The sequence below is a fragment of the Physella acuta genome, unplaced genomic scaffold (assembly GCF_028476545.2).
Source record: "Physella acuta isolate Inbredline_101_S28 unplaced genomic scaffold, ASM2847654v3 ptg001658l, whole genome shotgun sequence".
In the NCBI taxonomy this organism is placed as follows: domain Eukaryota; kingdom Metazoa; phylum Mollusca; class Gastropoda; family Physidae; genus Physella; species Physella acuta.
Window position 1 is genome coordinate 15,652 of NW_026733171.1, and position 15,008 is coordinate 30,659.

Sequence of the window (15,008 nt, forward strand, 5' to 3'; positions counted from 1 at the left end):
GTAAAGTGTAAGGACTTCATCCACGCTTGTGAAGTTTAAACGCGCATATTATATATATATATATATATATATATATATATATATATATATATATATATATATATATACACCTATAATCAGAGGCGTAGCAAGAGCGGGGCGGGAGTGCGGACCGCACCGGGTGACACCATTTAGGGGGGGGGGGGGGGGGGTGGGGGTGACACCATGACAAATTGCAAAATGTACAGAAGAAAAATTCTTTTTTTTGCCAGTTCCATTAATGATTAATTAAAGTTAAATATTCTTTTAAGTACAAAACGACAATTATTACAATAGGGTGGGGGATGATATCACGACGTAAACATACTAACTATAGAGAAAACGATGCTTCATCCAACTGTATTATTAACAGACTATAGATAAACATATTACTTAAAGTCTGCAGTGATTAAAGATTATTCACATACATGTACGCGTATACTGCGTATATTTAAATTCAGAGTTTCTTCCAGGCATCTCTTCGGGGGGGCGAAGCCCCCCCGAAAAATTTTTACCGCCCCCCCGAACGAAATGAAATTTGTATCATTTATATAGAAAATATATACTTTTAACAGTGTCCGCCCCCCCGAAGAAAGTTTACCGCCCCCCCGAAGATTTCAAGTGCCCCCCCGGAGAAAAAAGTCTGGAAGAAACACTGTTTAAATTATAAGCCTATTTAGCTCTTGTTCGATAGGCCTTATTATTATATTATTTTATCTAGTATAAGAAATTGTATAGTTTAAATTTAAGGGTTTTCTAACTTTGACTTCTACGAGTCAGTTAGGTTGAGTTTCTTCCAGGCATCTCTTCGACCCCCCCCCTTTCCGAAAAACGTCTATACCCTCCCCTTCCGAACGAAATAGAATTTACATATAATTTATACCGCCCCCCCCCTCTCGAAAATTTCAAGCGCCCCCCCCCCCCCCGCCTGGATACAAAAAGTTTGGAAAAAACACTAGTTGTGGGCTATTCCAACTGAGTACGTGGTACGTGGGGAGAGAGGTGCATATGCTGTGAGCATTAAACTTCAGCCTGCTTGTTGATTATCAAAACAAAACGTCGTTTATCCTGTAAACACAATGCATATCTGTACTCGCTTTTTAAGCAACAGATCTTCACGGAGGTTGATAAAACATTTACAACATTTTAAAACGAGTGGTACTTTGCTGTTAGAAGCTCGATTTGTTTAAAAATGCTGCTGGTTTATGAAAAAAAAATTATTTAGGTAGTGGAGGTAGAAACTGGGTGTGGTTAGTGTGTTGCAAAATTAATGGTTACTTCTATGCCAAAAGTAGCCATACGATTTGTTTGTCTGGAGCCAATATGTAGGGAGTCATTTAGTCAGGGCTCTTTTGTCTGGGTCGGTTTGTCAAGGGGCCAATCTGTAGTGGGTTTTTTATGGGGGCCTTTTGTCGGGGCCGTTTTGTGAATGGTCGTTTCGACGGCGCTACATATTATATATATATATATATTTGGAGGGGGGGCGGACACTTTTAAATGTATATATTTTCTATATAAATTCCATTTCGTTTGGTGGGGAGGGGGGTCGGTAGACTTTTATCGGGGGGGGGGGGGGATGCCTGGAAGAAACTCTGGGCCCAACTAAAATAATGACAAAAAGGACGGGAACACTGTCGCTGAGCCATGGAAAGTGTCTGTTAGGCTAAAGGACAACGTGGCAGTTTGTATTGATGCCATCAGAAAGCTTATGGCGTCAGCAATGCTGGATAACGAAGCTGTTAGCCTAATAATTGAAGTAAAAATCACAGTACCGTAAAATAAACCGAAGCTAATTTCTTGGTATCATTTAAATTGCTTTAATCAAGAAAATATTTATTAATTCTATGCTGGATGTACAATCATTCAGTATTGTTACATTTAACCCTAATATAAAAATAAATCTGGGCACTATTTGTGGTTGTAGACGGCCATTTTTGTTCCTGTAAACGACGTAGAAGTCTTGTACAATAAAGGACAACGATCTTATTCTTGAGGTAGATCTAGATTCTAGATCTATAATGTAATCTAATCTACTTATAAACTAGATATCTAAATTAATTTAACCGTGAAGAAAGACCAAAATAAAATACTAACAATGGGGAGGTCGAGAAGTAGAAGTAGATCATCCAGTCGCCAAAGTCAAAGGCACAGATCAAAACGAAAGAAGAATCGTTCAAAATCAAGATCACCATCCAAAGACCGGGCATCGAAATCAAGGCAAAGTAGGAGCAGTCGTATGCGTTCTAGATCTCGAGACAGAAAACGTCCTCCAAGGTATTGCTACACTATCTATATTTTGATAAAATAATTTCTAGACTAGAAGAATGAACTTAGGGGCCTAGAATCTCCCTAAACTAAAACTAAAGTAAAAGTAAAATCGAGCACTCAGCAAGAATAGATTTGAATAGAATCATGAATCATCAGTTGAGTGAGTGACAAGTCCAGTCACTAGTAGTAGTCTAGAGTAGAGTCTAGATTACTCTAGATCTAGTCACTCTCACTAGTGCCTCAGTGGCAATGCATTGTCATGATTTAATGTTTTAATTTTTGCTCTTTAGATGACTTGATAATTCAAGGCCGCATTTGCGCAGAACGCTATGCAGTCCTTTTTAATCTTTGCTCTAGGTAGCACGCAATCTAAAAAAAGATATCCATTCTTAAATGGACGATCCCTTACTTGTTGGAATTATTTTTAGCTTCAATAAAACTGGAAGTAATTCTGTAGGGCCTACCTATTTCACATTTCTTTTCAAATAAAAAATAGCTAAAAATAAGCTTTCTGGCAACAACAATTAGGAACCACTTTTCAAGCCCATTGATCGGCGGTTTGAATATGTAGTGTACTGTCTACTTTTAATAAAATTAAATCATCCTTAATTTGATAGTATTTTGTTCAATTTATTTGTCATTGTACTAACAGTAGCATTTACGGATTAATTGTAGTAAGTTAAGAAGTTAAAGAAGTCTTTTTGTAAACACAATTATTACTAATAACAGTGGTTTTGATTTTTATTGATCTATACTTTTAACATTTTATCAGGAAAAGGTCATTTTCATCCAGTAGTTCTGACAGCGATGATGATCTCATACTTCGAGCTAAGAAAAGAGAAGAAGAGGAAAAGAAGGCTGAAATTGAACGACAACGTCTATTGTAAGCTAATCATTTATGAATTAATAAATCGTGCAATAGTTTCAGTATCACTTTCATTCAGGTTCTAGTTTCCTTTTTTTGTTTTGGGCATCCACATTTTTTACTCTATAAAAAGTAGGCACAGAAGTTGATTTACCTTATGTAAAGAAAATAGAAGTAAATTGAAGTTAGAAAATAATTATCCATATTAAGTTATTTCATTATGCATCAGGCCAGTGGTTGTTATTGGCCTTATTAAATGTATTAATAAACGATAATGTATTTCAACAGTCCAATTTTGGTGCAAAATATTTTAAAACAAATTGCTACCTGGGATGCTTTCAAAATTAAGTCTAACCTGGGAATTTGAAAAAATCTAAATGTTGGTTTTAGATTCAGCATTTTCTTACAAGTTGGCGGTTGTTGTTTAGGAATTGTAATTCCCTTATCAGCTTAAATTTTTTTTCCCTGCTTTTCTTGTCAGTAGTAGCAAAGTAGTAATACGGTTCGTGAGTCCCAGAGTGGGTATGCCCCCCATCTGGAATAGAATATTTTCATCTTCCTATCCCTAGGTAATTTTATACTTCAAACATGCAAGTTCAATATCAATGCAGGCTACCAAGTTAAAAGGTCATTCTAACACGTGAGTCACGGTGTTTTATTAAATGTAACAAGTACTTTTGGCAGATGTCTTCCTTGGTTATGGGAAAGAACGGCTACAAAGCTGAAAAGTGTTTGTGCTCATAAATGAAGCACATCCTTCAGTTTTGTGCTGCTGAACATCGACACCCCCTCTTGTTGTTAGATTAAGTGTTACATTCAGACAGCTTTGGAATGTTTTCTTATTACTAAAATGAATTTACCAACTTGTGTTTTCAGATAGTAACTAGAACATCAAACCATGTAGAAAACTTTTTTTTTCAAAAGGCTTTTGAAGACTTTTCACTTAGTTGATGAACTGCTCTTGGTGTAATGTAATTACAAAATTATTATCAGTATTCTGCAACTTAATAGTTGTAGATTGCCTTGTTGTAACTAACTTTTGTATTGAAACAAAGTACAGAGTCAATTTTTTTTTTCTTGCACAAAATTTAGTTTTAAGTGAAAGTTAAGTCTTTGGTGTTAACACATTATTCCATTCACAGACGACAGAAAGAGCTGGAAGAGAAGTTAATTGAGGAAGAGGTTGCTCGAAGAGTTGAGGCCCTTGTCAAACAGCGAGTTGAAGAAGAGCTTGAAAAGCGTAAAGATGAAATTGAAGCTGAAGTTCTTCGGAGGGTGGAGGAGGCCAAGAAGATTATGGAGAAACAAATGCTAGAAGAGCTAGAAAAACAAAGAGAGTCAGAGATTGAGGCACAGCGTTTAAAGGAGGTAGGATTGTTGTTTTCCACATCTAGAGGATTAGATCTATTGGCAGGCTGGGTTTGGGCTTGTTTTTATTATGTTCATCAAATTGTATGTTAATAACTGCATTGCTTTTTTAAAAAGCTTCAGTTGAGGGAGGAAAGGAAAATAGTTTACTAAGTTTGAATTGAACATCGTAGACAAGGCATTACTTTTATTTACCTTTTTGAAATTCAAAATGCTTTTTAATATCCTAGAATAACAAGAAATCCCCTTTTTGCTGTAGGTATTTTTAATCATGAAATAATTCTTTCATTTAGATAATTTTAAATATGCCAGATAGAAATTAATTTTATTTTTGTGGAACAAGAATGAGCCTGCCAGAGATTTTATCCAATAATTAATACAGTTTCATATTTTACTTTCATTTCATCTGCCTCTATTCAGCGATTCTCTCTACCTAACCTAAAAGAGATTTTTTCCCTCCCATTTAGACAAAGCACTTTTTTGTCAAAGGGGTATCCCTTTATTTAAGATTATTGTATAGGATTTGCTCTATCAGGGATTCTATAGCAAATGTCATATTTTTTTCACCCCTTTTAGAATTAGTGTAAACACCTTGATCAGTGGGGTTTATATTTTTTGAAAGATAAATAGTAGACTTTATGTATAAAAAAACATTAGTGATTTAAAAATACCATTCATTTTGTACATTTAAATGGAAAGAAATAATTTTATTGAGGAATCTATATAGGGCTGGGCTTTTAAACCACTTCTGTTTATGTTGGTACTGCTTTAGAACTAGGTATACCAAAGAAAATAAATGAATTCTATGTATAGGGTATAGGGTAGTTCAACTCCCAAAAGCAACATGAAAATTACCCTCTGTAAGTTGGGGTAGTTTGTCATTTACTAGTTAACTGTCATAGCCCTGAAGAGCAGGTGTGTTTAATTTGTTGCCAAGTTTGCAGCTACTCCAGGATTGGAATCTTTACTCAAGGTACGCCAATTTATCGGTATGTAGATTATGTCTGCTGCAGTCTTTGCTAAGAATTTTAATCTTCAGTGTACATTTATTACTGCTATTCAAAAGATCAGTTTTATATTTCATTTTTGCAACTATCAACTTTTGTTGATCCTCTCATTGTTGATGTGTGTTTTTGTAATCACTTTTTTTTAAGGATGGGGACAAATCAACCAAGACAAATTATCATGTAGATATGTGTGTGAAACTGTCTAAACCCTAATTAGTCTAAGATCATCTCTGATTAAAAACTTTTTCCACAGGTTTAAAATCATGTATTCTAAAGAACACAACATATATTCAATCTTAATACATAATTAGCTCCTCCAAGAATAGATTTATATGTGAAAAGTAATTTATTAATATTATAATTTATTTTTAAAACATCTCCCACAAAATTTAATATATATTTAAATATTTTTTACTGCTCTGTTTTATTATTAGGGCATTTTGTTTTAAAAAATCTTAAAAAGATAAAACAAATATAACAAGTGCTGTAAACATTAATATCACGCTTGATAATTAATCTATCTTTCTGTTTCAGCTGCATTCATAACGATTAGCTACTTTTTAATTATAAAAAAACTTTATGTGTATTAATGTCTACATGTTCATTGAAAATATTATATTTCTAGCTGCTTTTCATCAATTTTTCAGGAAGAGGAGCGTAAAAAAAGAGAAGAGTTGGAAAGGATAATGATTGAGAATAACAAGAAGATTGAAGAAGCTCAAAGAAAACTGGTAGGCTACTATTTAATATATTATTTTGTAATAAAATTATTTTCTCTTCATTGCGGGTAAATAAAAAATAAAGACCAGATTTATTTATTATTACAAGATTAATTACTTTGCTTAGGTTTTAATTTGTTGTATTCTTGTTTTAGGCTGAAGAGCAGTTGAAGCTTGTGGAAGAACAACGAAAAATGTTGGAGGAGAAACAGAGAATGGAAGAAGAAGAGAAGAAACGTTCCAAAAAAGACCAGGAGATTATATTGAACAAGAAAAATGCAAGGCCCAAACTTTCTTTTTCGCTGGGAGGAAAATAGCATCCATTTGATGTGTTTCAGTCTTTCTACACCATGTCATGTTTGTTCATCCACTCAGACCAGTTTGTAGTGAGGAGCTGATGTTTGCTTTGAGGACTCTACACACAACCTTCATCTGCCTGCATTGACTTTAGCCAAATGTTGTTTAGAGAATGTTGTAACGATTTTGTTTTACCCTCCTCCACTTGGCAGTGGCTAGTGATGGGCTACAGTAACTGTTTACGCACAGTTCATACTAGACATAAACCTTGCATACCCTTCCTTTATTAATCACTATTTTGCAAGACGATTTCCGCATAGATTTTTTGAGAAATTATCTTGCTAGGTAAAGGTATTTTAATGATAAAATAATTGGCTTTTAGTATGTAAATAATTATATTGGCGCCAATTAACAATGGTCTTGCTTTTTAATGATACATAGCTATACTAATTAACCTGCATTTGGCTTTAAATTGAATATTGGCATAACTAAATGTTGCGGTTTGGTTTATATTGATATAAAACCAAAGGTTGTTGGTATGGAAGGGAATGTCTGACATTTCATGGCTATTTGTGGAGTGCCATTACAAGTAACTTCTCATTTTCTTTTTGGCTTAGGATAAGTGGTAACAATTAAGAAACATCTAGTAATTTTTATTGAAGGTACTATAATTGGAACAATTTGTAGCTGATCTGCCTTAGAAGGAAGCAAATATCTGTTTAAAAGGATAAAACTGGTAGTGCATTTTAGGGTTTAAAAAACTTTCCTACTCTTCATAGATAAAGGTAAGTATTATAATGGATTTCTCAAATTAGATTCTTTGCATTCTTTAATATTTGGCATTATGATGTACCTGTTTGACACTTTCTATTGGTTAATTTAAAATGAGCTGCAAGAACACTATTTTTAAATGTATGATAAGCACATTTAATATAGCCTACTGGGTTAAGATATAAGTTTGAGTATTGTGCATATTTATATATTAGAATGCAACAAGCCAAGTTGAACTATATCCCCTTTACAGTGTTGACTTAAAAATAGCAGAAAACAATGGAACTGGGACATTGTGTATATAGAAGTTATTTTTACAAGCAAATTTGTAAAGGATTTGTGTGTTAAACTTGGCTGTTTTTAATATTTGAATGTGTTGGTGTGAGTGATATTTTGTTGATAGGAGCTTATTGAACCTTGACATGTAGAATAGGCTAAAGAATAATTGTCAGTTTGGTTGGTGTAGATTGTAAAAATTTGAGGCTTTTGAGCCTCCAATATAAGTCTTCTTGTAGAGCTAGGCCCTAGCCTGTACTGTATGGCTGCCAAGCCTTTTCTGTATGGTACTCAAGCCTGTACTGTATGGCTCCTTGCACGTAGAGCCAAGGTCTTAAGCCTATCCTCTAAGGCTCCTTGCTCTACTATAGCCAGGCTCAAAGCCTATCCTGAAAGCCTCAATCTGTTAGGCTCCACAATTTTAGAGCTAGACTCAAGCCTGGTCTGTAAGGCTCCTCATGCTTTGAGAGCCAGACTTAAGCCTGTTCTGTACTTGTATTGCAGAGTCCCTCTGATTTAGTGTATGTAGGTAAGTTTAGTATCAAATTCTATCTATAGTGCTAGATGCTAAACCTTTTGTTATTCTCATGCTTATTGTATAAGCATTGAGTTCCCATTTGAAAAGTTGAATAATTTGTTGAATAAACCATGACTAGATTAGGAAAGGTAAGTATTCACACATCGCAGTAGTACTATCCTGTTAAGCCAAACAGGCTTCATAATAGGGCTAGGGTGGGTTACAGATTCTTTGATTAGGATCACATCATTAAATTATTATGGTTTTAACTATGGGCTTAACAGGAGAGTATAGATTTTTAAAACCTATGACAAAGCTGATTGGTTTTTTATCTGTTATTTGTGCAAATGATCAGTTGATGTACATTAATTGAAAGTACTGTTTTTCTTATTTACACTCCTATGATTTGTTCAGGCTGATGTAAGAAAAATAGTAGTTTACAATATTTTTCTTCTTTTATTGATAGGTATGTCTAAAATGTCAACTCTTTAAATGTTTGAAGTAAATGAAAGACATTAAAAATTTCACCTGCTTTACTTTTTGATTCACTGATTTTTGTTTAGTTGAACATGTATGTAGGCTACATATCTAAAGTCTTGATGTGTAAGATGAATTATACTATTTGTCTTAATATGCTTTTTTGGGTCTTTTTAACCTATTGCTAGAGAGTAAAAAAATCAAAATTGTTGGTCAACAATGAATTCACACTTGGTACATAAAATTAAAATACATTTGTTTTAGACTTAGTAAGTGTAAGTACAACACCAAGAGTGAGTGTTTGACAACCCAGCTAGAGTTAAATATGCTTTTGGGTTTGAAAATGTCAGTTTGCCCGCCATATTTCCCTCATGCTTTGCTTTTTTTTTTTTTTTTTTTTGCTTTCAAGAATTTAATCTATCTTCCCATCTAACTTACACAAATAGTGCATTCAATTATAAACTTCTTGACCAAACAAATCATACAATCCTATTCTTTGGTTTATAGGTAAAGATGAGGCAAACAAACCACGTTTGGTTACAATATCCATTGGAATATAATCAGAAAAGAGTAACTCTAGAGAAGAAAAACAATTTTTTTACAGTAATTTGCTTGGTACAACTGGACTAACAACAGATCATACTCAATAGTAATAATAGGCACACATCAATTGTTTGATTAGGGCAGGGGTCTCCAAACAGCGGCCCACGATGTCCTCTCATCCGGCCCGCGGAGATCTTTTTGTCCACGGAAAAAACGTTTGTTACTGATGGCTGAGGAACCTTGCCCAGAAAAATCAAAGACATGCCTGGAAGTGGAAGAAACTGGCCCCCGAACTGAAATTTGATAGTTAATGCGGCCCTCGGACTGAAAAGTTTGGAGACCTCTGGATTAGGGGAATGTGGAGTTAAATACAGATTGCTTAGTTGAGCAGACAGCTGGTTAATATAGAACTTTAAATCAAAACGGCATGTCGCGTTGTTTATATATATATATATTGTATTTGGTTGATCACAAGACATCTATAGCACCATTGTATTTGGTTGACCACTAGACATCTATAGCACTATTGTATTTGGTTGACCACTAGACATCTATAGCACCATTGTATTTGGTTGACCACAAGACATCTATAGCACCATTGTATTTGGTTGACCACAAGACATCTATAGCACCATTGTATTTGGTTGACCACTAGACATCTATAGCACCATTGTATTTGGTTGACCACAAGACATCTATAGCACCATTGTATTTGGTTGACCACAAGACATCTATAGCACCATTGTATTTGGTTGACCACTAGACATCTATAGCACCATTGTATTTGGTTGACCACAAGACATCTATAGCACCATTGTATTTGGTTGACCACAAGACATCTATAGCACCATTGTATTTGGTTGACCACTAGACATCTATAGCACCATTGTATTTGGTTGGTTGACCACAAGACATCTATAGCACCATTGTATTTGGTTGACCTCAGACATCTATATATATATATATATATATATATATATATATATATATATATATATAATTATCTTCTTGGAGACGATAGAAAACACCAAGCAGTAAGCGCGCTCCCTCCCACCCCCACCCCTACATGGTCTGGTGAACTGTTTACAATCGTAGAGCCGGGTTTAGTGACGGCTATTAGGGGCAGATAATGTAGTTTGAAACGATTTTAAACTTAGGGGAAGTAACTAAGAGGAGTTTGCTTTCAAGGGGGGGGGGGGGAAGGAGGGGGGTATCGTTCTTAACGACCATCTAATAGTGTTTTAAAGCATATATTTTCAGTGGCAGCATTGGTACTGTCGAATTCACAAATTATGAATTACTGAAAAGTAGAAAATAAAACAACTAAATAGCGGCGTCTGATACGCCGCGGGTCGGCTCGTATATATAATTCTCTTCATGGTGACCAAGCAGGACAAGACGCAGATGTTGTGTTGAATTCACAAACAAATTGTGAATTGTTGATAAGCGGAAAATAAAATAACTATACTGCGACGTAAGCTACATCGCGGGTCAGCCCGTAGCCTATATTTTGCGTATTTACCTAGCGTTTTTTTTTTAAACCAATACAACCATGTAAACATTCCTTAACATTTAAAAAAGGACGGTTGAACTTAATTGTTATCAGTTGTTCTTCCCAATTCTTATATGATTGCATGTCAAATTAATGTCATCAAAACACTTGTTATCTTTTACTAATTGCATCGGTCCATTGATCAAGCGCGAACAGATTGTTAGTGTTTTTTTTTTTAAAAAGTACCTAAACAAATGCTTGGTCCATTTTGTGTTCTGAGTAGACTTAACCTTTATATTAAAAAATTGGAAATTACAGTTGGAAAATTTGGAGTTTAATATTTTAAGAATATAATATAGGTTGTACAATTGCAGAGAACTTTAATTTTTTCCCCTGGATACATTTACACACACATATGCACACACACACACTAGACACGTGTATTCAACTGTTCTATGACACCCCCCCCCCCCCCTTTGCCATTAATCCATTGCCATTTATCCTCCTGATAAATTAATCACAATCAGGTATCCTCCATCCCCCAATGGTATTCACCCATGTTTAGAATGCCTATCCAGAAACAACTGTTCAAAGAGTCTACAAAAACACATGAAATTAGCTTACGGAGTATAAATAAACATATAGGCTTATTCCATCCAGAACATTCATTAAGCTAGGTATATCATATCCCTAATCCTCTCGCGAAACTTTTACTATTTAACTTACCTAAAGCCCAGTCCTAACCTACACTAATTGTAACCGGGCCTGACTTGACCTAACGATCTGATCAGTGTTTCTTCCAGACTTATTCCTCCAGGGGGGGGGGGGCACTTGAAATTTTCGGGGGGGGGGGGGCGGTAGACTTTCTTCGGGGTGGGGGGCGGACACTGTTAAATGTATATATTTTCTATATAAATTCCATTTAGTTCGGGGGGAGATGCCTGGAAGAAACTCTGGATCTGATAGATTCTAGCCTTAAAACACACTTAAATTTAAACCATCGTTATTTTGAGCTACACTCTACCCGTAAAAATAGTTTTAAACACACCTGCATTTGTCTGTTCTGTCATCATTTAAAAAAAAATAATTAAAGATTATTACTTCATTGTACATTTTCTGTAAATGACCAACAAGCAAACATAAAGATTAAAAAACAACACACTCAGATTTGCAGTCGTAATTTTTTAATAAAACGTTTTTAAAACATTAAATCTACATTTTAGATTTTTCTGGGTACAAAAATACAATGGTAAAATAAAAATGCGAGCGAAAAATCCAACAAAACAACTAGAAGAGGGTGGTGGAAGCAGGCGTTGTAACTGAAATAGCAATATAAACAGAAAGTGATATTTTAACGCCAATGGTAGACACAGGTACAAAATATAGTCCAAGTCCAAGTAAAGACAGAACAGTCAGAACCCAACCAGAGGCGTAGCAAACCATTTCTGCGCCCGGGGCGAACTATCGATTTTACTTCCCCCTCCCACATATTTATATATTTATTCACGTTAGCGAAAAAGAACCCTATTACACACACACACACATCTGTCACAGTTACTAGTTTGTTTTTCCCGTATCACACAAGCAACGTAGAAAGCCGTACATAGAACCAAATAGCTTTCTATTTTCTTAAATTCGACTGTAATGCAGCTCAGAATAAGGATGTTATTGTATTCTCTACCTAATTTGGCGCCCCCTTAAGGTCGGCGCCCGGGGCGGCCGCCCCACCCGCCCTCCCCTATCTACGCCCCTGAACCCAACGGGATCCGAACCTACCATTTTTTTGTACTTGTGTCGCTTGTCTGGTCGAATAATAGTCCTTGTTTCTGAGGCTAGCGGTCAGACATTGACACCATACCGTGACCTTTAAAAGTGTACATAATTAAAATGCCAGCCAATCGTTCTCGTTCTCCCATTGGCCAGAATGTTAATCCTGTTGTAATAATTGATACGAGTGACCGTAGCGACACACCTAGTTCAGGGCTACTGTAATTCTTCAACTGGACAATAACATTCTTCCTGGACAGCACGCGTAGGCGTCGCAAAAATGTCTGCAGGGGGGGGGGGGGGGTCAGGTTGAGGCGGCGGCGTCATGGTGGGCTTACTAATAGGTGACATCAATAAATATCGAAAAACATGCACAACTCATATATATACATATATATATATATATATATATATATATATATATATATATATATATATATATATATATATATATATATATATATATATATATATATATATATATATATATATATATATATATACGAACAGGGCTTTATTACCCCCTGTCAATTACCCCCCGCCCAGTAGGACATTACCCCCCGGGACATATGTACAGCTAGGGTTAGGACTAGGGTTAGGGTTAGGGTCAGGATTTGGGTTAGGGTTAGGGTTATGGTCAAGGTAAGGCTTAAACCAATGTCTAGAGTTGATTTTGGTTTTGTGTTAAGTTTTAGGCTGAGGTGAATGGTTAGGTTTTGGTCTTTTTCTTAAGGTAATAGGTAATATATAGGTATAGAATTTGAGTTAGAGTTAGGTTTCTAACCTGAGGGGGAGGGGGGGGGGGGGTAATTGACAGGGGGTAATTGTTCTGGCGGGTAAATACGGGGGGGGGGGGGGAATATCTGGGAGTAATTGACGGGGGGGAGTAAAGTCCTGTATATATATATATATATATATATATATATATATATATATATATATATATATATATATATATATATATATATATATATATATATATATATATATATATATATATATATATATATACATTCGCATTTTTAAAAATACATCTTATATTTAGTGATGTATCTGTTTTCAAGCTTAAATAATTGGTAAACTTGGCATAAACCGACCAAACATCCACCACGGTAGATTGATAACTCAACCAACTAAATTAAACAGTTTCGCAGCAAGCCATCTAAAGCATGTAAAGAATAAGTAATTCAGATAATAAAAGAATAAATACTTCGAATAGCTGCGGTGTCTGTGTCTTTGTATTTCTACACAACAGAGGCGTAGCGACCCTTCCTGGCGCCCGGGGACAAACTTTCGATTTGCACCCCCCCTCGAACTTTTCATTTGCACCCCCCCTTCAAACTTTTAATTTGGCGCCCCCCCCCTAAGGTCGGCGCCCGAGCACATATGTCCCCCCCCCCCCTCGCTACGCCTCTGCTACACAAGTAATCACGATACACAGTAAAAAGAAAAATTGCCGCTTACGTTGGGTATTATCGTTTCGTTGTTGATAAGGAAAGTTCGATCTCTGGGAGTTTTAACCTGTAGGCCTAATTGGTAATTAGCTAAATTATTATTAGTAGAATTACTAGCCCACAGAAATGTCAAAGGGTAGTATCATACAAGGGGGAGGGGGTGTCCAGACAAGACCCCACCCCACTACTACATACACAAATGTCCTCCGCACTGAGATTCCATCAATAATCATATTGGTGCCATTTCTTTGGATCACATGGCCATAGACTGTGTATTCACGAGCCGAAGATAAGTCCTACTTTTAAAATGTTTTTTTTTTTCTATTTCTCGAACCCATTTCGTGTGCCCATCTAATTTATCTTTAAATATAGAGGCTTCAAAAACTATTTAAGTTTTAATTTACGTTATATTTACATATAGCAGAGTTTCTTCCAGGCACCTCTTCGGGGGGTGGGGTTGGCTCCGCCTCCCCGAAGAAAGTCTACCGCCCCCCCCCATCGAACGACGTGGAATTTATATAGAAAATATATACTTTTACCAGTGTCCGCCCCCTCCCCCCCCGGGTAAATGTCCCCCCCCCCCGGAGAAAAAAGTCTGTAAGAAACACTGCTCCACAGTCTAATAGTCCTTTGAATGATTGCTCATTGGAAATCCAGCACAAAGTCTCGTTGTAGATGAGAAGAGCCAGATGTTGCCCATGTATCAGACCCCCCTCTCTCCACACAGCTGATGGACCATAGGGACAGGACGTTACCTGTACAGCTTGGAATCAGCGGTGTCGCAGGAGTTGCCGAAAGGAAACCAGAGCTGGTAATCCTATCGCCAAAGGGCTTCCGCTCCAGTTTGATTTCGGAGTTTTCTCTCAGATGGGTTGCTGTCCCCAGCTAACAAGCCTGCCCGGGATATATATATATATATATATATATATATATATATATATATATATATATATATATATATATATAATATACATGCACACATGTTTTCTACAGAATCGACGTAGCTATTCTTGTCACTATCATGGTTCACGTTTTGGGCTGATGATTAATATGCAGACTGTCTGAAGCCTGTCGTGTAAAAAAGTTCTTTGTTCGAATTTGTATATACCCTTGAGTCTACTTGCTGATAGTATCGTTAGATTTTTGGTAATCGGCGATGTCGGGCGTAA

The 15,008-nt window shown here is 36.0% G+C and overlaps 1 protein-coding gene across 1 annotated transcript; it reads left to right on the plus strand.

The window, feature by feature from the left end:
• Nucleotides 1–1,708: 1,708 nt before the first annotated feature.
• LOC131929631 (arginine and glutamate-rich protein 1) lies at nt 1,709–7,461 on the plus strand. The gene is made up of 5 exons (XM_059285925.1): nt 1,709–2,292; nt 3,059–3,169; nt 4,294–4,519; nt 6,174–6,257; nt 6,401–7,461. Exons 1-5 carry the CDS (start codon nt 2,114–2,116, stop codon nt 6,560–6,562), a joined length of 762 nt encoding a protein of 253 aa, XP_059141908.1. The 5' UTR covers nt 1,709–2,113; the 3' UTR covers nt 6,563–7,461.
• The last annotated feature ends 7,547 nt before the right edge of the window (nt 7,462–15,008 follow it).

Coding starts and splice junctions, on each gene's coding strand:
- LOC131929631 (XM_059285925.1), top strand. CDS start 2,114: ATGGGGAGGTCGAGAAGTAGAAGTAGATCATCCAGTCGCCAAAGTCAA. Junction 3,170..4,293: donor ATTGAACGACAACGTCTATT/GTAAGCTAATCA, acceptor TTCCATTCACAG/ACGACAGAAAGAGCTGGAAG. Junction 6,258..6,400: donor AAGAAGCTCAAAGAAAACTG/GTAGGCTACTAT, acceptor TTCTTGTTTTAG/GCTGAAGAGCAGTTGAAGCT.